General features: G+C 39.6%; 1 protein-coding gene across 1 annotated transcript; it reads right to left on the minus strand.

Moving 5' to 3' along the window:
* Positions 1-241: 241 nt before the first annotated feature.
* On the minus strand, positions 242-24,786 carry Gclm (glutamate-cysteine ligase modifier subunit). Its single transcript, XM_070007704.1, has 7 exons — positions 24,281-24,786; positions 19,259-19,324; positions 16,373-16,457; positions 11,191-11,250; positions 10,427-10,629; positions 8,999-9,113; positions 242-3,361 (listed from the first exon to the last, which is right to left on the minus strand). The coding sequence occupies exons 1-7, from the start codon at positions 24,404-24,406 to the stop codon at positions 3,192-3,194; spliced, it is 825 nt and encodes a 274-aa protein (XP_069863805.1). The 5' UTR covers positions 24,407-24,786; the 3' UTR covers positions 242-3,191.
* Between the last annotated feature and the right edge of the window lie 329 nt (positions 24,787-25,115).

The following is a 25,115-nucleotide window of genomic DNA, read 5'->3' on the forward strand; positions in this document are numbered from 1 at the left end:
TTGGAGATGTGTCTCATAGACTTTTCTGCCTGGGATAGCTTTAAACCACGATCCTCAGATCTCAGCCTCCTGAGTAGCTAGGATTCTAGGCGTGAGCCACTGATGCCCTGCAGAATGAACTTTATGGCTTATTTGTAACCTGGTAATTTTCAAGTCATACTAAGGTTAAGTTCAAATAGTTCACAAACAATGTAATGCTCTAGGATGCTAGCAACTACTGAAATAACTCAATTTAAAAACATACAACTCACGTTTTATTTTAGTTCAGTTCATAATAGGAAAAAGTAAAAATAGTAGATATTTAAATAATAATTTTGCCATTTATCTTTTAGTACACTGCTACGGACACATAAGAATGATCTAATTTAAAACACTTTCCCTTCTGAATGTATCTCTACTTCTGAAAACTGTGAAAGTATTAATAAAAGTCATGTTACATATTTTAAAAAATAAAATCTACATATCCCATCACCATTTTTATGGGGAAAAGACAGGTATAATAAGATGTGGTACATAAGTTAATGATGAAAAAAAGGTTTAGAATCCTAAGTTGGCGTATTGAGTATGAACACAATGACACAAATGATTTAAACAGTTTCATATTTCTCTAAAGGTACATTTGGCAGAAAGAGGAATTGTCAGCCAATATAATATACAATGAATATATCAGTTGTTTACATTTCCAACGACCACAAACACCAAGTGGAAAACCTAGGAAGAAAATCTTACAGAGACATAATTAAATGAGCCTTAGACCTTCAGTCACTGAAGATTAAGATCCTACTTAGCTCTGGTGTAAAACGAGTCAGAACCATTCATACAAAACAGTTGGTTCTTCTGGTGAGTATGATTTCTTCCATGGGAATTCAAGGTAGTTTCATTGTAAAACAAATTCCAAGTCACAGTACATTGTGTTAAAGTAAGGCTCTAGTGTATTTTGGAAGTGTAGTAAGCTACAGCTTATTTACTGGGAAAAATTAAATATATATATTCTTTTTGCCTCAGGTCATTGCATTCATATCATCCCAGTAAACATATCTGATGTACACTATTGATAACTTAGGTTTCAGTTTTAAGCAATTATCTGTACTATTACCCACTCTTCATTTTATGGCTTTTAAATATTGTCCTTAAATATCTGAAAAGTAATGACCATATTCTGAAAGCTCATGAAAAAAGTTCTATGAACATCAGCATGAAAAATTGTAAGGCCTTTAAAGTGTCATTAAGTAAGGTTATAGAGAGTAAAACAGGAACAAAAAAGCTAATTTGAAAATTCTATACATGGGGTTAGGGATTTAGCTCAGTGGAAGAGCACTTGCCTGGCAAGTGCAAGGCCCTGAATTTGGTCCTCAGCTCTGAAAAAATAAAAATAAAGAAAATTCTATAGATGATCCCCTTCACAAAAATGAATTTATGATGTTTCTTTTTCAAAAGTGGAAGAGGGAGGTCACAAAAAACTCCTGCTGACATCTGGATACACTAGTAATATAAGGGTTTCCCCCCCAATTTTCTAAATAATTCTTCAAAATATACAGCTTTTAAGGACTAGATTTTAAAAGACAATATGTGATATTAAAGTTCCCCATCAAAATAGCCCAGCCAGTTCATCGCACAGATCTTAAAATAAAATGGGCATGTGAAGACTTATATGAAAAAATTGTACATTTCCAAATTATATTTAATAATACTGCACACAATTTATAGAAAGACTAGAAGGCTTTAAGTAGCGCAAAGTCTAAACAAGTCTTAGCAGGTAAATCAGTTTTCACATTATAATTCTAATGTTTAAATTATCTAACCAATAAGCCACAAAACCTTTCTTAGGCAAGGGGTCTACTGTATTTTGAATATGGAACCATAGTTCTTTTCCCTAAGATGAAAAAAATTGAACAAAAATAATTTTATTTGGCTTAGGTTTTAAAATATTGGTACAAGAGGTTTAAAAAATGTTTAAATTGCTTCAGTCATAGATAAAAATTTATAAAGCAAAGACGACCTTTAGTATATATCAAAAGTCATTTATTTGTAATTTTCTATTTTTTAAACTAGTGAGAAATTAACTGAATTACTGTCTTTTAACTCTAAAGTTTTGACTACATTGTTCTGTTTTAAAGTAGTTAAGAGTAGGGTGGATGTAGTTTAGTTTTAGAGTATGTGCTTAGCATATACAAGGATCTGGATTCAGTTCCCAGCACAAAAACGAAATAAAGTTTAAGACCACATCTCAAACAAAGTTGTTTAAATAGACAATGTTGGCCCTGAATTATATCAAAGATTTTTTTCCCTCTCATCTTTATCTGGTTTTAGTTCCTTCAGGTCAGTTACTAATGGGAAACAAATATGTCATGTTTTACAACTTAATCTGTGGCCCCTGTGGCCTTCTCTTCAGAGCCCAAAGTGCTAAGCACATGGCACGTGCAATTGACTCAGGTATCCCTGAATCAATACCAAGGATGGATTAAGAAATGCAGAAAATCTGTAGACGATAAGAACTACATTTGTAAAACACTTAAATGATAATTTTGAAATTTCTAATCCCTTTTCTAGACTTACTTTGGTGTGTCTCTAACTAATAGGAAGAGAAATACAAGAATACATGGTTATATCATTGTAACTAAACTGCAAGGAAGGACACGTAAAAAATTTTTGTTTCATTCATGTATTGAAGAATGAATTTTATTTACCTCACTAGTAGATCCCAGCTGCTCCAGTTATTCTGAGAAAAAATTATTTTATCAATAACAGGAAAAATATCTTCCAATATTTGTTTTAACAATTGTAATTAAATTGCTTAGTTATACTACAGAGTAGAAGCAATTAATGAATTTTGGAAATAAAAATATGTATGTACATCACCCTGATACTAAGCCAAAATATATCTAACAACCAATCTTCTTGATTTCTGTTACTCATAAAAATAAAGGAAAATATATTGTAAGTATTTTCTATATAGATTTCAATTAGAAAATAATAGTTTAATGAAAATAATAGTTCATGTGAGTGGACTGATAAGGAGGCACGAGAAGTATTCAAAACTTGACAGACAACATACTGCCAAAAAAAGATTGAAGAATATTTGCCTCAATGACACTTTTTTTATAGGCAACAGCTAGATTTTTATACATTTCAATTTTATCTTATATTCAAGAAAAATACAGATCTGCAAATTAAGATGACCCAAGCTGTAGTTAAGAACCCCTTCTTTTGGCTTGCAAAATGTAGCCTTTTGATTTGATAATCCCTCTACTTTTCACAATGACGGAGTATCTCAGCAGCCACAGTGGCACCCATTCCTGCGCCTGGATGTCAGGAATGCTCTCCTGAAGAGCTTCTTGGAAAGTTGCTTCAGAAAGCAGCTCTAAAACAACAATGAACAAAACCCCAAATTAAGTTTGAAAACAAATGCACTTTTGTTGTTGTTGTTGGTGGTGGTGGTGGGGCTTGAATTCAGGGCCATCTGGGTGGTGCCCTGAGCTCTTTTGCTCAGGGCTAGTGCTTTATCACTTTGAACTACAGAACCATTTCTCATTTTTCAGTAGTAAGAGTCTCAAGAGGACTTTTCTGTCTGGGCTGGCTTCAAACCGTGATCCTCAGATCTTGGCCTCCTTAGTAGCTAGGGTTACAGGCGTGACCCACTGGCCTAGTCAGAAGCACTTTTTATGTAGGTAAGCATTTAAACACAAGAAAAGAAGCACTCCAGAAGTGAACACACACACACACACACACACACACCCCTTAACACACACACACACACACACACACACACACACACACACACACACACACACACACACACACACACACACACACACACACACACACACACACACACACACACACACACACACACACACACACACACACACACACACACACACACACACACACACACACACACACACACACACACACCTTATTTTTCTCAGTCATGGGTCTTGGACTCTGGGCCTGGGTGCTGTCCCTCAGCTCTTCAGCTCAAGGCTAGCACTCTACCACTTAAGCCACAGCACCACTTGTGGCCATTTCTGTTTATGTGGTGCTGGGGAATCAAACCCAGGGCCTCATGCATGTGAGGCAAGCACTCTTAACACTGAGCCACCTTCCCAGCTCCAGAACTAAATATAAAATAGAATATTGTTTACCTCAGTGTCTAGTGCTATTACCTATCCTATTTAATGGTAACTTCTGGTGAAGTAGAACCTGGACATTTGTGTTTTATGAAGATCTCCAGGGAGTTCTAATGGACAACAAGGGAAAATACAGGAAGTAAAAAGAGGAAAAATACTCATAACCTTACTAGTTGGAGACAATACATCATTTCCGTTGCCAAGTATTTTCTTACAACTTTTTTTTCTGGGTGTTTGGGCCTCTCTAAATATATGTAGTAGTGTTATTTAAAATAATTTATAAAATATTTAATAATGGGAAAATATAGTATGTGTGGAAAATAAATACTTTAGGTTTTATAGAATGAGTTGACTCACTCTGACCTTCATGTATCTGAAAATCTTACATTCCCACCGCGGGGGCTCTGACAGGTGTCCTCTCTTCCATGCATACTCTTCTGCCTGGTATTCATGTGGTGTATTCTTTTCTTGAAATGTCTGTTTAATGGTAAAGGCTTCCCTGACCATCCTATCTAAAACTACCACCCCTAAGTAGGCACTCTTTTCCTTCTTTTGCCAATTTTGCCCACAGCATTTACCATTTTTCCTACTTATTTTATTATCTATGTCCTCCTATTAGTGTATAAATTCTTTGATGACTGCAGTTTTCTGATTTTGGTAATGTATGTCTAGTACCCAAAATAATGCTAGGTACTTGGCTGGTGCTCAAATGTCTGTTGAATCAATCAATCAAGATGGAAAAATTCCACGAGGGTCAGGACAACCATACAATAGGTATGATTTTCAGATGCTAAAGGCCCACCTACCTCCAAGTAAACTGCTATGATACTAGAACCAGTATCATATTAATAGTAGATGTTCAGTAAATTTTAGGTATTTTTAAAAAATGTGGTACTGTGTTTTGAACTTAGATCAGTCTACTGCTTGAGCTATGCCCCACCTCTCAGCCTTATTTTGTGCCAGACTTTTTTTTTTTTTTTTTGCCAGTCCTAGGGCTTGAACTCAGCCTGGACACTGTCCCTGAGCTTCTTTTGCTCAAGGGTAGCACTCTACCACTTAAGCCATGGTGACACTTCGGGCTTTTCTGTTTATGTGGTACTGAGGAATTGAACCCAGGACTTCATGCATGCTAGGCAAGCACTCTACCACTAAACCACATTCCCAGCCCTTGCCAGACATTTTTCTAGGTAAGTACTATATATGAATTCATTTAGCTCACATGTTAACTCTATGTGTTAGCCACTATTGTGCCCTTAAGTTTATTGGGAAAACAGTGAGAAGTAAAGATAACTTACCTAAGATCACACAGATATTAAACAGTTTACACAAATAGAAAACAAATATCTACTAGAAAAGCATTATTAAAAGGGAATTGGTTATAGAGTAATAAGAAGAGGTCCTTGAGAGAGTAGTATGATACAGATTAGAATTAATGGGAATGGAAGGAGAAGAAAGCAAATGAAAAGGGATAAGTTTCTATAGCGAGAACCACAAACTGACATAAAAATGTTTAAAAATATAAAAAATAAAATAAGGAAGTGGTGCTGTGGCTCAAGTGGTAGAGCACTAGCCTTGAGCTGAAGAGCTTAGGGAAAACACCCAGGCCCAGAGTTCAAGCCCCACGACCAACTAACTAAATTAAAAAAACAAAACAAAACAAAACAACAACAACAACAAAAAACCGGTGCTAGTGTATCACACCTGTAATCCTAGCTACTCCAGAGGCTGAGGTCTGAGGATTGCAGTTGGAAGACAATCCAAGTAGGAAAAGTCATGAGACTCTTATCTCCAATTAACCACCAGAAAACCAGGAAAAAACATAAAACAACAAAAAAAGACCCTCATGATTGGGGAAAAAAGTCAGAATCATCTATCTCATAGTTTTACCCTTATTGTGGGTGGTTAAACCACTCTAACTTGTAGGACAGTGGGTAATGAAGAAAAAAAAACCCATCTATTCTGAGGAAGAAGGGCAATTTTAGAATGGAGGACCTTCACGTAAAAATTAACAAAATTCTATTTTAGGAGTTAATTATTTTACAACTTAGTTGCTTAAAATAAAAATAACACAAATCTGAAAACTGTTATTTACTAACTATATATTTTAAAATTTATCCAACTCTGTTCACTCTTCAGAAGTAAGCATGAAGAATCAAATGAACTGCTTTATAGAGCCAGGTGTCTGAATATTCATAGATGGAATTAGTTTGTAAAGTCTATCCAGAACCAAAACAAACAAAAAAAGACAAGCACATATCAAATAGTAATATAAGAACACGAAAAAATCCCTCTCCTCATAAACATGTGATATTTTGCAACAATAATGACATATTTGCACATAATCTAAAAGCCAATATGTAGATATATGGAAATAAATTACCAGACTTTTCATATTACCTATTGGAAAAAAAGATAGGAGTTATTTAAACAAATACACACACATGTAAACAGCTCCACGATGTTATATGTGCCAGTTATAGAAATACTGGCTTATATCTCAAAATAAATCATCATAGCAACTCAGACTTTTTATTATATTATTATTATGGGGTTTTTTGGGTGCCAGGCCTGAGGCTTGAACTCAGGGTCTGGGTGCTGTCCCTGAGATTTCATGCTCAAGGTTAGCGCCCTACCACTTGAGCTACACCTCTACTTTTGGCTTTTTGGGAGTTAATTGGAGGTAAGAGTTGCACAGACTTTCTTATTTGGCCTGGCTTTGAAATGTGATCCTTAGATCTCACTTTCCTGAATAGCTAGGATTACTGGCATAAGCCACTGGTGCCTGGCCCACTAACGTTATTTTAATGAACCTACTGATTTGCTTGCAAAAGCTTTTACTGGAGGAGGGAAGCAAGCCACTACAGAATCTTATTTTTTTGTCATTTACCTGGAAATATACAAGTTAAAGTTTTCAGACTGCAATAATACAACACAAATTTTAAATCAGGAAGATAGTAAGTACAGTACTGTGGATGAGTTCTGAATTCATACAGAACCTAAGTCTAGGTTCAAAGTTTGTCTTATGCCAGGTAGGTGGTGGCTAGTTTCTTAAACTTTGAGGCTCTGTCTCCTAATTGATTAAATGTAGTTTTAGTTATTGTAAAGATTATAGATTGTCTCTCTAAGGCACTTAGCATAGTATCTGGCATTTAAAAGTAATAACTACTAAAATGCCTCCTCTTCTTCTGCTGGAACAGTATAAAAATGAGATTGGGCTGATAAATAGTAGAGTTCTTAGGTTATTTAGAATTAATGTGAAAAAAAAACTCAGTTCACCCATAGTATGCTATGTTTTTAGACATGAGAGTAAAAGCTGAATGTTTTGCTTAAATGTTTTCTATATATACATATGTATACATACACATATATACATGTCAGTGCTGGATATCAAACCTTGTGAGTGCTATGCAAGCAATCTATCACTGAACTATACTTCTAAACTTTTCTTCCAGTATTTATTGAAATAGAATCTCTACAAAAAAGTCAGAGATTTAAAACTTTAACAAGACATTTCCCACTTATAACCAAAATTTCCTTATATGAAAAAAATAGTAAAAAACAGCCCCTTTGAAATATATATATATATATTTTTGTTGGTCGTGGGGCTTGAACTCTGGGCCTGGGTGCTGTCCCTCAGCTCTTCAGCTGCGCCAATTCCGGTTTTCTAGTGGTTTATTGGAGATAGGAGTCTCACGGTCTTTCCTGCCCGGGCTGGCTTTGAACCGCGATTCTCAGATCTCAGCCTCCTGAGTAGCTAGGATTACAGGCGTGAGCCACCGGCGCCCGGCCTTTTTGAAATATTTTTGCTTGTAAGTTGTGTTAAACTTTTTTCCTCCAACCTTCTTATTTTGCAGTATTGATAAAAAAAAAAAGTTTCTTTCTAGCCCAGTGCTGGTGGATACCACTTACAATTATCCTGGTTATACAGGAGGCCAAGACCTGGAAGATTATAGTTCAAAATTAGCCTGTTCAGAAAAGTATGAGAGACTCCGTATCTAGTTAACTAGCAAAAATGCTAACTAGGTAAGAGACATGGCTTAAGTGGTAGAGTAACAGCTGTGAATAAGAAAGCATAGAGAGAATTTGAGGACCTGAGTTCAAGCTCCAGTAATAAAAACAAAAAAGAAAGGAACCCCAACACTTACAGAAGGTACACAAGCCATTCTCATTAATCATCAAATAATGTTTTTGACTGCACCATATATATGTCTTCAGGCCTGGGTACTGTCCCTAAGCTTCCTTTGCTCAAGGCTAGCACCCTACTACTTGAATCACAGCTCCACTTCCAGCTTTTTTGGAAATTTAGTGGAGATGAAGAGTCTCATAGACTTCTCTGCAGGGGCTGGTTTTAAACTACAATCGTCAGGTCTCAGACTCCTGAATAACTAGGATTATAAGTATGGGCCACCAGTGCCTGGCTCATAGATATGTCTTAATAGTGGTGATTAACAAAGTATTTGATTCATCTCATGATGCCCATTAAATTTTGAAGCTGAGATCTGAGAATCAAGGTTCAAAGCCAGCCCAAGCAGGAAAAGTCCAGGAAACTCTGATCTAATTAACTACAAAAGAACAAGTGGAGCTGTGTCTTAAGCACAAAAGCTCAAGGATAGCAATCAGGTCCTGAGTTCAAGACCTAGGACTGGCACACAAAAAAAGAAAAAGACTAGTTCTAGACAACAACATCCTAATTTATCACTGCACACATTCAAAATTAAATTTCCCATGCTGGGGAAGAATACAGGGCCTTGCACATGCTAGGCAAGCCCTGTACCACTGAGTAACATTTCTCTAGACCATCAGCAAGTAGCTCCTGTCAAGACAAAAGTTTGTGATTAATCTCTATAAGAGAAAACAATCAGTCTTACCTTTTGGATCATTGTGAGTCAGTAGTTGTATATCAAACTGTTTAGCAAATGCAGTCAAATCAGGTGGCATTACACAGCAGGAGGCAAGATTAACTTGGTTACTATTTGGTTTTACCTAGACGAAAATAAAATCATGAAGTCTTTAAATAAAACAGAAAGTAGGACAGGGCTTAACTTTAGCATATGTGAAAAATCACATTCTACAATGCTTCATATTTACATGAATATTTTCACTAACCTGTGCTTCTCAAACCTAGGTTAATATTTAGGTAGCTTTAGGAGAAAGAAAAATACAATACAGTGCTACAAACATTTCCTGTTAGAACTGTTTAGCAATCTAGTACATCTGCCATGGAAAATAAACATAATTTTAAGTGTGCTGGTTTCAGCAACAGAGGGCACATATGTTAAAGGTAAAGGATCAAATATGAGTAGGAACTTTTGGTACCAAAATGTAAAATATGGCTAATAATCAGATTTTGAAAAAGAATCAGGTAACTTAACAGTAGTTGCACTGGTAGATTTTTAGATAAATCCTGGATCATCTAAGTCTATCCAGCTATTTCTTGCCATATCTACCTATTAAGTCAATGATGTTCTTGCCTGTAAGAAACTCTGAAAGCTTTATGAAGAAGGCTAAGGCTCACCAGAGGCAGTCATCTGATCTAGCCTTCAGAATCATGAACTAGGAAGTGGTGCTGTGGCTCAAGCGGTAGAGCGCTCGCCTTGAGCTGAAGAGCACAGGGACAGCGCTCAAGCCCAGAGTTCAAGCCCCACGACCGACAAACAAAACAAAACAAAACCAGAATCATGAACTAAACACCTTTCCTTTATGAACAAAAAAAAGAAAAAAAAAAAGAAAAAAAAGGAGGCAATGGTGGTGGCTCAGAATGAAATAAAAGAAAGTACAAATAACTTCCCCGGTAATTTAATAGATTATTACAAGGCTAACTCTCTACCACTTTCAGCCACAGCACTACTTCAACTTTTCCCATGGTTAATTGGAGATAAAGAGTCTCACAGATTTTCCTGTCTGGGCTGCCTTTGAACTGAGATCCTCAAATCTCAGCCTCCTGAATAGCTCGGATTACAGACGAGAGCCAACAGTGCCAGGCTCATCACACATTTTCTAATGCCTTTTTTTTTGTTTTTGTTTTTTTGGGTAGAATTGGGATTTGAACTCAGGATCTCACACTGTGTCCAGCTGGGCAATTGCCATACCTCCATCAATTATCATTTTTTAAATGGGATTAATATTCAGCTCTATTAAAAACCCTCAACTACCCAAAACTTTCAGGCCTCACAGTGCCCATGTTTGGAAGAGATTCCCACAGTAGGCATGTACTATGTGCATAAGGCTCAAAGTATGTAGCAAAGGTGGAAAGTCAAGTTCCTTCTCAGAGGGCTCAGAGTTTGGCCATCTTTTACCTGTGCCCACTGATAGAGCTGCTCCAATTGTGTTTTGTCTAGGTCAGATGTTCCTATAGCAACAATTTTCTTGCTTTGAACTAAGTTTTCTAATTCTTCCCAGTAAGGCTGTAAATGCTCCAAGGAAAGATTAACTCCATCTTCAATAGGCGGTGAAGCAATGATCACAGAATCCAGCTGTGCAACTCCAAGGACTGAACAGGCTGGCAAAAGGATAAAGAAACAAAGGATGGATGTTTGTTACATAATAAAAACAAGTAGCACTAATGTCTACAGGTATTCCACTGAATACCATCCAGATCATTAACTACTTTTCTAAATAACTAATTTTCTAAATTATGAAATAATTACTTCATAATTTGGAACATTTTCACCTTAAAAAAAATTGCAAGAACCTACTTTCCCTGCTCTAGTTTTCCTGCTCTCGAGGCTGGCGCTCTAACAGATCCACTTCTGTCTTTTTGGTGATTAATTGGAGATAAGAGTCTCACAGGTTTTTCTGACTAAGCTGGCTTTGATCTCAGCCTCCTGAGTAGCTAGCATTACAGGAGTAAGACATGGGCACCCAGCTTACTTTTCTATTTTTAACCAAAATATGAACCTATATAATTCAATACAATTCAATAGAAGGCTTAAGAAACGATGCTAGAACTTTAAAAGGTAAAATTAGAATCAGCTTATTCTCCTTTTTACCTAGAGCTGATCACAAGTTATACACAAATTTGAAGTTCACTATTAAGAAAAATGTTTTAATTTTTGCTTACCCATGTCAACTGCATTTCTAGTTGATGATGAGGAATTTGATCCCACAATGAACAGTTTTGCTGGGTAGCAAAGAAAACAAAACTGATTACTCCATTTGGGCACACATCTTACTACTATATATCAATATCATATATAATATTAACATATAGATAATCCTGAATTATTTTTCCTTTAATTTTTTATTTTTTTAGGTCATGGGGCTTGAACTCAGGGCCTGGATGCTGTCTGTGAGCTTTTTCACTTAAGGGTAGCGCTTTGCCACTTTGAGCCACAGCTCCATTTCTGGTTTTCTGGTGGTGAACGAGATAAAAGTCTCACAGATTTTCCTGCCTGGGCTGACTTTGAACCATGATCCTTAGATCTCAGCCTCCTGAGTAGCTAGGATTACAGGTGGGAATCACTAGTGCCCAGCTTTCCTAATCACGTAATTTTACATTTTTTATTTTAAACGTAATTTCCACTATAGTTTTAAAATCATATGGTAGCTGTCCAACAAATGTTTACTAATAAAATCAAGTATTAATTTTGCATTCATTACAAAGCAGCTCAGATAAAGAGCTTAATTACTTTGTGTGCATGTAATATGTCATATACATATCTATGTGCATAAATGTACACACACATATATAAAAAATTGCTTTTTTTGAGATGGGATTTCACCATGTAGCCCAGGCTAGCCTTGAACTGGAAATCCTCCAGCTTCAGCCTCTTGAGTGCTAGACTTATAGATACTGCACCACCACATCCAGCTGAAATGTAATTTTTTGTGAATTAACATTAATGGAGAAAATAAACCATAAAATAAACACAGTGCTCAATAAACTAAAATCTATACAAAAACGAAATTAAAAATATGAGAGGAGGCCAGGTGCTGGTGGCTTACGCCTGTAATCCTAGCTACTCAGGAGGCTGACGTATGAGGATCGAGGTTCAAAGCCAGCCCCGGCAGGAAAGTCCGTGAGACTCCTATCTCCAATAAACCACTCAGAAAACTGGAAGTGACGCAGTGGCTCAAGCGGTAGAGTGCTCTCCTTGAGCTGCAGAGCACATGGACAGCACCCAAGCCCAGAGTTCAAGCCCCATGACTGTAAAAAAATATATATATACATGAGAAGAAAATTGAAAAAAATCTACAATATTACCTTTCTAATACAATCATTTTCAAATATAATATTCTAGGTTTTAGCGGTAAGAAGCAGGTTATAACATTTTTTTTCTATTTTTAAATTGGTTTATTGTTATGGTTGAATTATATTGAGCATCTACTTTAAAGAAGATGGTGGTCTGGTTCACCAGTTTAGTCTAAACCCCCCAAACCTCTGAAATCCCCATTACTTTGAATCTCAAGCATTTCAGATAAAGGAAACTCAATCTGTTTTTGTTTTTTTTTTTTAATCGGTTGTGGGGCTTGAACTCTGGGCTTGAGCGCTGTCCCTCAGCTCTTCAGCTCAAGGCTAGTGCTTTACCACTTGAGCTACAGTGCCACTTCCAGTTTTCCTATGGTTTACTGGAGGTAAAGAGTTTCACGGAGTTTCTTTCCTGCCCGGGCTGGCTTTGAACCATGATCCTCAGATCTCAGCCTCCTGAGTAGCTAGGATTGCAGGTGTGAGCCACCAGTGCCTGGCAGGAAACTCAATCTGTACTTATTAAAATTTTTAGGCATAACACATGCCTGAGTATTGCCACATTATTATGCATTACTTTGGTTAGTGAGGAAGTAAAAGCAGTTTTCAATATAGAAAACATAAATATATTAAGGCCAGGGCTTTGGCTTTATTTAAACTTAACTTTTTTTTTTTTTCGGTTGTGGGGCTTGAACTTTGGGCTTAGGCGCTGTCCCTGCACTCTTCAGCTCAAAGCGAGTGCTTTACCACTTGAGTCACATTGCCACTTCCGGTTCTCTAGTAGTTTATTGGAGATAAGGGTCTCACGGACTTTCCTGCCCTGGCTGGCTTTGAACCTCGATCCTCAGATCTCAGCCTCCTGAGTAGCTAGGATTACAGGCGTGAGCCACCGGTGCCCAGCTTAAACTTAATTTTTATATTATATTCACTGTTCAAAAGTCTAAATTCATGGTACTGGTGTCACACCTGTAATCTTAGCTATTAGCTACTCAGGAGGCTGAGATGTGATGATTGAGATTTGAAGCCAGCCCGGGCAGGAAGTCCATGAGGCTCAAAGTGATAGAGTGCTAGCCTTAAGCAAAAGAGCTCAGGGACAGAGCTTAGGCCCTGAGTTCAAGCCCTAGGACTGGCAAAAAAAAAAAAAAATTCTAAGTTTACTCAATAGATAAACAGGTGGGAATTGTAGGAGAAAGGAGAATGGGCAAACAGGATAATGTAGTACCCTTATTTTATTTAAAGTGATGAGATGAGCATTTAACTTATGTAGCAATGTTCTTGTGCATTCCTTATCATTGTTCCTTCTTTTCTCTCTCTCCTTTTTTTGTTGGTCATGGGGCCTGAACTCTGGGTCTGCGTGCTGTCCATCAGCTCTTCAGCTCAAGGCCACAGCGCCACTTCTGGCTTTTTCTGCTTATATAGTGCTGAGGAATTGAACCCAAGGCTTCAGATGTGCAAGGCAAGCACTCTCCCATTTTCTTTTGGTGGGTCATGGGGCTTGACTCAGGGCCTGAGCCCTGTTTTGCTCAAAGCTAGTGCCCTACCATTTTGAGTCGCAGTGCCACTTCGTTTTTGAGTGGTTGATTGAAGGTAAGAATCTCAGGGGGACTTTTCTACCTGGGCTGCTTCAAACTCCCATCTTCAGATCTCAGCCTCGTGAGTAGCTATGATTACAGGTGTGAGCTACTGGTGCCCAGTTGTTCCTTTTCTACTGTTAGTCTTTCTTTCTTCTTTTATTTTTTTTTTTTGGGTCTGGTCGTGGGGCCTGAACTCTGGGCCTGGGCGCTGTCCCTCAGCTCTTCAGCTCAAGGCTAGCGCTCTACCACTTGAGCCACAGCGCCATTTCCGGCTTTTTTTCTTTTTTGCTTATGTGGTCTTGAGGAATCAAACCCAGGGCCTCAGGCATGCAAGGCAAGCGCTCTACCACTGAGCCACCTTCCCAGCCCCTACTGTTAGTCTTTCTAAAATACTGCTTTCCCTATTGAAAATATAGGTCCCTTATCAAATAGGTCAATATTTACCAATTTGATCCAATTATAGCTCCCATAACCATATTATGAGACCCCACCACTATCCCTCAATTTATGAATTTATGCCATCAGAAACAGCATCTCTGAAGGATGAAGACTGTTTAGAAAGAGGGGGAGCAAAACCCATCAAAAATCTCAAGCGCTACAGTAACTAAGAACTACCTGACTCGTGAGAGATCTTAAGATGAATTTACATCATGATGGATTACAGAGGGAATATCCATTTTGCTTTCTTACACAGACAGCAATGTGAAATTAACAAAAAGATATGGATTTTGGAGTTAGGCATACCTGTGAGACTTAGTCAAGCAACTACCGGTAGCATGACCACTTTTTTTTTTTTTTTTCTAACTAGCTGACAAGGCTGGCTTCAAACTCCTGGGTTCAGTATTCCTCTGTCTTATACTTCTATGCAGTTGGGTCTATAGGTGTGTGCCAACACATCCAGCTATATGACAAATCTCAAGTTATTTATAGGAGTAAGAGATCTACCTTGCAAGCCTTGATAATTATATGAGGAAATAATATCCATAAAATGACAAGTGCAGTATCTGACATAAAGCAAGACTCTAACTAGTTATTATTGGGATCAGAAAACAATGGTCCTGATCATTTTCTTCCTTCTTTTTGCACTATATTTTCTTTTCTTTTCTTTTTTTTTTTTGGCTGCACTGTCATTTTTTTTTTTTTTTAATGTTGGTTGTGGGGCTTGAACTTTGGGCTTGGCCACTGTCCCTCAGCTCTTCAGCTCAAGGCTAGTGCTCTACCACTTGAGCCACAGTGCCATTTCCGGTTTTCTGAGTGGTTTATTGGAGATAAGAGTCTCACGGCTTTTCCTGCCTGGGTTGGCTTAGAACCGAGATCCTTAGATCTCAGCCTTCTGAGTAGCTAGGATTACAGGTGTGAGCCACCGGCACCTGCTTGTACTGTCGTTATTTTGACATCAGGGCTTTAGTCTTGCCAGGCAGATGCTCTACTTCTTGAGCCACACCTCCATCCTCCCCACCCCTTTTTGCTTTGGTTGTTATTGAGATAGAGTCTTGTTTTTTTGCCCTGGCCAGCCTAGACTACAATCCACTTATTTACGCTTCCTTCTGTAGCTGGGGTGACTGACATTTGCAACCACACTCAACTTCTGCTGTTCTGATAGGAATTTTTTAGCTTGAGCTTCCACACCTTCACCTCCCACATAATTGGAGTGTTAGACAAACATCAATGTGCCATGCTTTTGATTGCCTAGGAAGGCCTTAAGTCACAATCCTCCTGTTTTCCACTTCCCTTTGAAGCTAGGACTACATGTATGAACCACTAGTGCATCAGCCCTAACTCAGATGCATTCCCATCTCAATGATTAGCAATGGCCACAACAATAACAATGTTAATAACAGCTACCTAGCACTTACTTTGTGGTAATTACTATGTCATCACGAGCTTCTCATGTTATTTCACTGAATCCATCCCATTTTACATATGAAGAAACTAAGTTGCAGATGGATTAAATACTTGGTAGTGTGAAAATATACTAGCAGAATTACATATTCAGGAATTCCAGATTTCAATGACTTTGCTAAGCTGACTACATGCTTAGGGCCATAACAGCACAGCCTTTCACTTCTGTTACTGTAGTCACTGAATGTGGATTTAAATGTAACTTGTTCTATTACTTCAGGCAACTTAAGTAGTGCTTACTAGTATCTCCCCAGGAAGGAAAGGCCTGTGTTTGCTTAAAGTAGAGTGCTCTCAAGTCTTCCCTTGATCTTTTTATTTCTTCTACCTTAACCTTTTTATTGTTGTAAATACACATAAATTATTTGAAGAACAGGAAGTTAAGTTTTATTTTGACTCCACTAAAGCAGTCAGCACTGACTTCCTATAAGCACCTTAAAGAGTCAACATTAGAGTTATGCTAAGAAGTCTTCATATTCCCACAAAGACCTGTTACCAGGAGCAAAGGAAGGCCTGTCCCATGACTGACGACACTCACTACACTCCCACTGTCCAAGAGAATGAATTTAAAGGCTGGACTTTACCAGAAACTTTCATTTCTTCTCTCTCATCGGGATTTATCTTTTCTATTGCATGAGATACAGTGCATTCCAAGACATCTGGAAACTCCTATAACAAACATAGGATATTTGTAATAAATACAAATCAATGTTTCTGATCACAAAAATTTTCTATTGTCTATAAAGTGCTTGAAAAGAACTCATAAGACAAAAGGATTCTTTACTTATGTAAAACTGTGATACAAAGGTAAAATCTGTGTGTTCTTATTTTGTATGAAAAAGTACCTTACTTTGATCAGGATGCCTGACTCACAAAAATTAAAAATAAACAAGGTGAGGAGTCTTAAATATTAGCATAATAATCTTACTTTTAAAAATTCATTTGCAGTAACATTAGAAACCTGAAAGTTTCTATATTAAGTATATGTACATATTTGTAGTACTAGGGATTTAAACTCAAGGCCTTACCTTTAGTAGGCAAACTCTCTACCACTGAGTCATGTTTCTAGCCCTATTTTGCAATGGTTATTTTTTCTTTCCGGTCTGAGACTGGACTCTAACTAGGTACCTGCCACTTTCATTCATACCTCCAACTCCTGCACTGGTTATTCTGAAACGCCTTTTTTTCCCCTCCCAATGCTAGTACTGAAGCTTGAATTCAGGGCCTCATGACCTCACTTGACTTTTTCACTCAAGGCTGGCATTCTACCACTTGAGCCACACATCACTTCCAGCTTTTCGCTGGCTAATTGGAGATAAGAGTATCACAGACTTTTTTGCACAGGCTGGCTTCAAACTGAGATCCTAGGTTCTCAGCCTCCTGCATAGCTAGGATTACAGGCATGAACCATCAGCACCCAGCTGGCTAAGTAAGGCCTCGATTTTTGTTGGGGCTCCAATCTACCTATATTATGCTTCCTATTGTAGCTGGGATAACAGGAACATACAATCATAGCTAGCTTCTTTGGTTGTGATGGAGTCTGTTGGACTTTTTTGCCTGGGCTGGCCTGCAACCTCAATCCTCTCATTCTCATCCTTTCTATCCCATAGTTAGGACAATGGGCATGAGACCTTGGCTTAATTATAAACTCAAAAAAATAGTTTTCATTGCTTTAGATTTTAATTTTTTTTGTCAGTCTTGGGTCTTGAACTCTGGGCCTGGGTGCTGTCCCTCAACTCTTCAGCTCAAGGCTAGTGTTCTACCACTTGAGCCACAGAACCACTTCCATGCCTTGGATTTTAATGTCACTGACCTTTAACCTGTAAATGAATTTACGTCTTTAGTAGACTCTTTTAGGTTCACAACAATATTGAGATAAGGGATTTTTAATTTACCTCCTTTTTGAACTCATCCATTTCCTCCTATTATCAACATCCTCACCAGAGTGGTAATTTGTATTGATGAGTGTACACATATTCATCACAGTGTACACATATTCATCATAATCACCAAAGTCCAGTTTGTCCTAGAGTTCGCTCTTGATGTTATACGTTCTAATAGTGTGGACAAATATACAATGACATACATTCACCATTACAGTATCACAGAGTAGTGACATGGCCGTAAAATGCTGTGTCCCACCTGTTCATCCTTCCCTACCACCTACTCCTGAAACCACGGTCCTTGTTACTTACTTTCTCCATAGATTTACTTTCCTTACAATGTTAAATAGTTGGAATATCACACTATGTTGTCTTTTCAAATTTGACTTCTTTTCTTAATAATATGCATTTAAGGTTCCTTCATACTCATGGTTTGATAGCTAACTTCTGTCACTGAGTAATATTCTATTGTCTGGACACACCATAGTTTTATCTATTAATATGTTGAGGGATACCCTGATTACTTCAATCTGCTACAAATACCTACATGCTGTTTTGTGGACAGAAATTTCAGATCCTCTGGACACATATCAAGAGCAACATTGCTGGGTCATATGACAAGAATCTATTTTGTTTTGTAATCAACAAACATGTTTAACCAAAATGTATCTTTACCTGAATGCAATAAAAAGGACCATTCTACTGCATTCTAGTGAATAATGTTATGAGGATGACAAATGTTAATATTATGTCAGTTAAAAACAAACATTTGGGGCTGGGAAGGTGGCTCAGTGGTAGAGCGCTTGCCTTGCATGCATGAGGCCCTGGGTTCGATTCCTCAGCACCACATAAGCAAAAAAAACAAAACAAAACAAAACAAAAAACCCATAACATTTAATGAAGCAAACAGCAAATACTTTCCCATAGTTCATGAGCACATCACAATACTGGCATAAATCTGGAGTTCAGAGCTGATAAAATCATGCGTATGTATAGTACATCCTGATTCAGACACAGATTAATCAGACCTCAACTCTGCAGAGCAGAACAGCTATAGAGTTATAAACTTGTAGTGTACCCAACAAAACAAGTTCTTCCAGGACATGCAGTTTGTATTTGATAGGAACCTTTGGCTGAATTATCAGAGTAGTTTTAGATGGGTATTTTATATATTAACATTTCAGTCATATCCTAGCATTTAATGGATTATAGTTCCTTATTATTTCATCAGAAACTAACATTTAAAAATTATTTCTAGTGACTATATTTCCAGGGTAATATTCTACAAAGCAATCTACCAACCAAGCCATTGGATAATCATTCCTCTACTAGAACAAATGTCAACTAGAATGACACTGGAGTGAGGAAACTAGGATGGAAACTGAGCAGAGGAATGCTAGTTTAAGAGTGAATTTTATGTTTTATACCCATTCCTACAGATCAGATTGCTAGCATGTCAAAAGAGCCACAAGGGATTTAATGGCTAACTGCCTATTAGACTTCCCTTCCCAAACTGAAGATATTCACTTCCTGCTCACTTTACTTCTCTTTTGGCCTGTATCATATCTGCATGCCCATTTCACTTACCCTGACCAAATCTGGGCTGATTTGGGAACTCCATTCATTCAAGGTCTTTTGGATACAATCTCGAAGCTGCAAAAAGAATGCATTTTAAAATGGTTAACTAATGGCTCTTCTATCCCCATACTTGTACAATAAGGATATATTAGTTTATATTCTGTCTCATGTCAGTGTATTTTGAACTTACTTGGTAGTAATCCAAGTATATTCACTTAATTAGTGAAGACCTATACACATATGATAGAACAAAAATTTCCCAAAATATTTATGCTCATACATGCCAGGCACTCTAGTGTCTATTAATTAGAAAATATGCTGTTCCATGACTAAACTGATTTATAAACATTAATTATCCAACTCTAGCAATTTTAAATCAATGCCTTAAAGATAACCAGAGTCACAGGGATTTGTACTCTGGGCAATCAGTGAAAAAAAGGAATGAGTAACTACATGCAGGCCCTGAACACAGTCGTTCTAGCCATAAACTTGTGAACTCATTATCTAAGTGATGATTGCTTCTGACAAAAGTTAACTTAATACAGATAATTACAAGGAACAAGTCATTTATCCATTTAAAAGTACAGAACCAGCTGGGCACAGGTGGCTCACATCGGTAATCCTAGCTACTCAGGAGGCTGAGATCTAAGGATCACAGCTCAAAGCCAGCCTGGGCAGGAACATCATGCCCATAAAACTCTTATCTCCAATTAAGCACCAGAAAGTTGGAAGTGGTGCTGTAGCTCAAGTGGTAGAGTACTAGCCTTGAGCTAAAGAGCACAGAGACAGTGCCCAGGCCTAGAGTTTAAGATCCATGACCGACAAAAAAAAAAAAAAAAAAAGTACAGAACCACCTAGGTTAAGATTGACAAGCTGAAACAATAATTCCTGTGCTACCTACAATAATCCACTTGAATTCAAAATATAAGGCCTGTATCTTTTTGCTAGGTATATTTATAATCAAACTCATCAGTAGATTAAAAAATTGGTTGATAACACTCTCACACAGAATTACTCACCTAAAAATCAGAAAGTTTAATGTATATATAACCAATAAAGTTTTATTACACACACACAAACACACACACACACACACACACACACACACACACACACACACCCCATGAAGTATGCAGGAAAAAAGGTAGAATTAGAGTTCAATATGTCAAGTGAAATGAGCCAGTCTCACAATGGCTAGTATTCTGTATTTTCTCATATTTGCAAAAAATAGAGGGGAAGAGAATGGAACTAAGAGGGGAACTATTTAGTTTGTGAATGTGAAAGGCAGCAGGACAAATTAGAAGTTAACAATTCTATCAAGAGCGCTCCAATTCAAATCTGAGAATTCTAAGAAATTTCTCTTTGAAAAGATGATTCATTACCTATATAAGACTTTCAGGGAAGATTTCCTCAATCCAAAATGATAAAGGTGGCAGGGCAGGGCAAGGTGGCTCCTGTTCAATCATAATCCTCACTGCTAAGGAGGCTGAGATCAGTGGGTTCTGGTTTGGAGTCAGCCCCAGGGCAGGAAAGTCTGAGATTCTTTTTTAAAAAAAAAAAATTTTTTTTTTGGGTCCGGTCGTGGGGCCTGAACTCTGGGCCTGGGTGCTGTCCCTCAACTCTTCAGCTCAAGGCTAGTGCTCTATCACTTGAGCCACAGCACCACTTCTGGCTTTTTTCTTTTTGCTTATGTGGTGCTGAGGAATCGAACCCAGGGCCTCAGGCATGCAAGGCAAGCACTCTACCACTGGGCCACCTTCCCAGCCCAAGTCTGAGATTCTTATCTCCAATTAATCACCAAAAAGCTAGGAGAGCTGTGGCTCATGTGGTAGAGCACTAGCAAAAAAGCTCAAAGACAGTACTCAGGCCCTGAGTTCAAGCCCCAGGTACAGCACAAAATTAAAAAAATATATATTGGCCTGTTTTCTAAACACATACATTTGATTTATCTTGGATTCTGGAAAACTTACACAAAATTATTTCATTACTTGAGAGATTCACTACACTACAAAGTGATCTTCAATCTTGTAAATAGCATTTAGATTGTCAGAACATTAACCTTGGCACTTGTTTCCCGTTTTTCTTCATTCTTAGAAACACACAATATCACTAAAGATAAATATCACCACAGTTTAGCCTGTGGCTAGATCAATTTGAAAAATTCCACATGACCGGTCAAATACCCTCACAACAAAGAAATTTCCATAAGTTTTAGACCCTCAGCACTGCCAAAATAAATAAAAAATTTAAGGCAAAGTACTAGAGGCTCATAGGACTCAGGTTCAAAGGCAGGCCCCTATCGATAAATCCACTCATATTCAACTAACCAGCAGAAAGCTGGAAGTGAATGCCAACAGCGAGTGTCTGGAAGCCTGGAGTTCAAAGTTCAAGACCTAGTAATAAATAAAATTCAATATTTGATTTAATAAGATTTTAATTAAACACAAAAGTAATCTTGGCAGAGGTCACAGAATTTAAAAAAAAGTTAACTAGGCCTTTAGAGAAATTAAACTCTATCCAATGTGTATATTTGTTTTAATTATGAGTGATTTTTTTTTCTCAGTTTCTTAAATCTCTTTAAAAAAGCTAACACTTTTCAAATACATTTCTCAATTTGGAGCTCTGGTAGTTAGTCCTTTACACAAAAATGAAACACATTTATCCTGTTCAAAAGCTGTCAGTTTCCAGACAACATCTTGCCACTTTTTGGGAGTATTACCCTCAGCTTTGTCTAGTTTCTCCAATTTTGTCCTACTCTTATGAAGCATCACAAACAAAACACCATAAACTAAAAGTAGTCCTGTGAACAAAATTTTCAAACTGTGAATCAATTTTTTCCCCTCAAAATAAAATGGTTGGGGGCTGGGAAGGTGGCTCAGTGGTAGAGCGCTTGCCTTGCATGCATGAGGCCCTGGGTTCGATTCCTCAGCACCACATAAACAAAAAGAAAAAAGCCGGAAGTGGTGCTGTGGCTCAAGTGGTAGAGCGCTAGCCTTGAGCTGAAGAGCTGAGGGACAGAACCCAGGCCCAGAGTTCAGGCCCCACGACCGGACCCAAAAATAAAAAATAAAAAACATAAAATGGTGGGAAAAAATAGACACACAGTATACAATGACTGACAGCTTTTGGTCAGATCTTTGTTTTTTTTTTTTATGTATTGATCTATACATGTAAGTATAAAACTATGAACTGCCTGAGTAAAATGCATTTCTTACTGTTTTGCACTCAAAAACTCTGTAAACTACATCAGAGTGTGTCATGGTGAGATAAGAGAAAATTTCACCCAGTCTCATCAAAATACATGCATAATGCTATATTGAATAATCATGATTAGTGAGGGAAGAAACTAAGGGTGAGTGTACCAAATAAATACTTCCCTTTGGAAGAAAGTGGTATGGTTTAAGCAACACATACAAACCTAGCTGGAGCCTGAACACAGGACACGGTTGGATTCTGGTACTGATTAAAGTTACCATACAAAGCCGGGCGCTGGTGGCTCACGCCTGTAATCCTAGCTACTCAGGAGGCTGAGATCTGAGGATCGTGGTTCAAAGCCAGCCCGGGCAGGAGAGACCGTGAGACTCCTATCTCCAATAAACCACCAGAAAACCGGAAGTGGCGCTGTAGCTCAAGTGGTAGAGCGATCGCCTTGAGCTGAAGAGCTAAGGGACAGTGCCCAGGCCCAGAGTTCAAGCCCCATGACCAACAACAACAAAAGAACTGATTAAAGTTACCATCAAGAATTCTCATCTGAACAGTGCTGGCTCCCACATTTCTAGAGTAGAAAGTTTCTTATTACAGCTGGTAACTTAGATTATGACAAAGTTTAGGCAATTTTTTTTTTTAAGAAACTGGAGGCGTAGCTTAAGTGGTAGAGTGTCAGCCAGGGTTCAAACCCTAGTACTTTAAAAAGAAAAAATAAATGTATTCTTTCATCAAGATTTGTTTGTATTTCTCACAAAGTAGGTGACTGGGAGATAAATAGCTGTATGTTGAGTGTCTTCAAGTGCTATCTGTTCATCCACATAAAGATCTGTTGAGGAAGCTGTTATTCAACTTTAAAGGTATGCAGACAGGCAGAGACCATAGCTTTCACATAGCTCCTATATTTAAAGGCTTATTATTTTTATAATTATTTTTATAGTCTGTTTCCTTCTCTCTTGTACCAACATACCCCACTTATTTTCAGTTCACACATAACAACGGCATTAAAAAAAAAAAAGTTGGTCTTAGGGCTTGAACTCAGGCCTAAGCCCTTTCCTTGAGGTCTCTTTTGCTCTAGGCTAGCATTCTATCACTTTGACCCATAGCTCAACTTCCGGTATTTTGAATAGTTAATTGGAGACGAGTCTTCCAGACTTTCTGCCCAGATGGCTTCGAACCCTGATCCTCAGACCTCAGCCTCCTGAGTAGCTAGAATTAGAGGCATGAGCCACTGACACCTGGCAGGCAACTTTTCTCTTTTCTTTTTTAAAGTGCTGAAATTGTTCCACATTACAAATGTGCCTTAGACATTGTAAGTGGCAGGTAATGCTAACTACTGGCTCAGGATTGGAAAGCAACCAATATGTCACCATCCTATAATTCCAGATTAATCTCTGCCCGTTACACCTAGGCAAAAAGAAAAAGAGAAAAGAAAAAAAAGAAAAAAAGAGGCAGATTAATTTCTAGTAAGAAAAAAAAAGCATCCTCTCTATATACCAAAGCCAGTGGCTTCGCAGCAACGCAGCGACCCATGTCAACACTGTACACGTCAACGTCGTAAGGATACGCGGTGGCCCAGCACGCGCCGACCTCGGCGGGGCTCCTTCACCGGGAGGAGCGGGGCCAGGGGCCCGGGGGTGGGGGTGGGACCCCCGGGCGGGGCTCCCTGCCTGCCTCCTTCCCCACGGGTCGGAGACGGGGTGCAGAGCACCCTCCAGGTTCGTCCTCCTGAGACGCCCGCTCCCCCGGTGCGGGGCGGCCCCGCCGCACCTGCCCCGCGCCCGCCCGCGGCCCGGCGGGGCCCGGGGCGCCGCGGCCCCGCCTCACCTCCTCGCTGTGCGTGGACGGGCACTTCTTGCGCAGGCGGCCCCAGTTGAGCAGGTTCCCGGTCTGCAGGTGCAGGGTGCTGGCTCGCGCCAGGAGCGCCCCGGCCGCGCGGCTGTCGGTGCCCATGGCGGCGGCGGCCGCCCGAGGAGCCGGGTGGCGGCGGGGCGGCGGGCGGGAGGGCGGGGAGGCGGCCGCCGGGCAGGACGCGGTGCCCCGGCCCGAGAGGCGAGCGCGAGCGGCCGGGCCCGCGTGGCGGAGGCCGGTGTGCGCTCGGGGCCGGCAAGTCCGGAGGGCGGCGGGGCGGCGGGGCGGCGGAGCGGCGGCCGGGGCGGCCGGCGGCGGAGCGGCGGCTTCCTGCGGCCGCCTCAGCGGCGTCGGTTTCAGACTGAAGGCGCCGTTTCCTGGAAGACAATGACTAAGCAGAAATCGCCGCGGGAAAAAAAAAAAGTGCTTCGTAACCGTTACTCGGCCCGCGGCGGCGGGGCCGGGCCGGCCGGGCGGGCGGGGCGGGGCGCGCAGGGGCAGCGGGACGCCGGCCCGCGGGAGACTGGCGCTCGGCCCGCAGCGGGCGTGGCGCGAGGCGCGGGCGCGGGCGGGGGCGCCGGCCGGGCGGAGGGCGCGGGCCGCGCCGCCGGAGCGCGGCGTAGGACGCAGGAGCGCCCCCTGCCGGCCGGAGCGCCCCCTGCCGGCCGTACACCCTCCCTAGCCAGGGACAGCCCCAAGGCCCGCCGAGGGTCCCCAAAGCTTTGAAATGCTGGCAGGTTTTCATCCACTCAACCTGTTGTATTCACGCAGGTGCTTTGTCTTTCTCCTTGGCTTTGCTGTCCAAAAGAAT

The sequence above is a fragment of the Dipodomys merriami genome, unplaced genomic scaffold, assembly GCF_024711535.1.
Source record: "Dipodomys merriami isolate MVZ:Mamm:240054 unplaced genomic scaffold, mDipMer1.0.p SCAF_7, whole genome shotgun sequence".
NCBI classification, from domain to species: domain Eukaryota; kingdom Metazoa; phylum Chordata; class Mammalia; order Rodentia; family Heteromyidae; genus Dipodomys; species Dipodomys merriami.

Coding starts and splice junctions, on each gene's coding strand:
- Gclm (XM_070007704.1), bottom strand. CDS start 24,406: ATGGGCACCGACAGCCGCGCGGCCGGGGCGCTCCTGGCGCGAGCCAGC. Junction 19,325..24,280: donor CGTCCACGCACAGCGAGGAG/GTGAGGCGGGGC, acceptor TTCTTTTTGCAG/CTTCGAGATTGTATCCAAAA. Junction 16,458..19,258: donor TCAGCCCAGATTTGGTCAGG/GTAAGTGAAATG, acceptor TGTTTGTTATAG/GAGTTTCCAGATGTCTTGGA.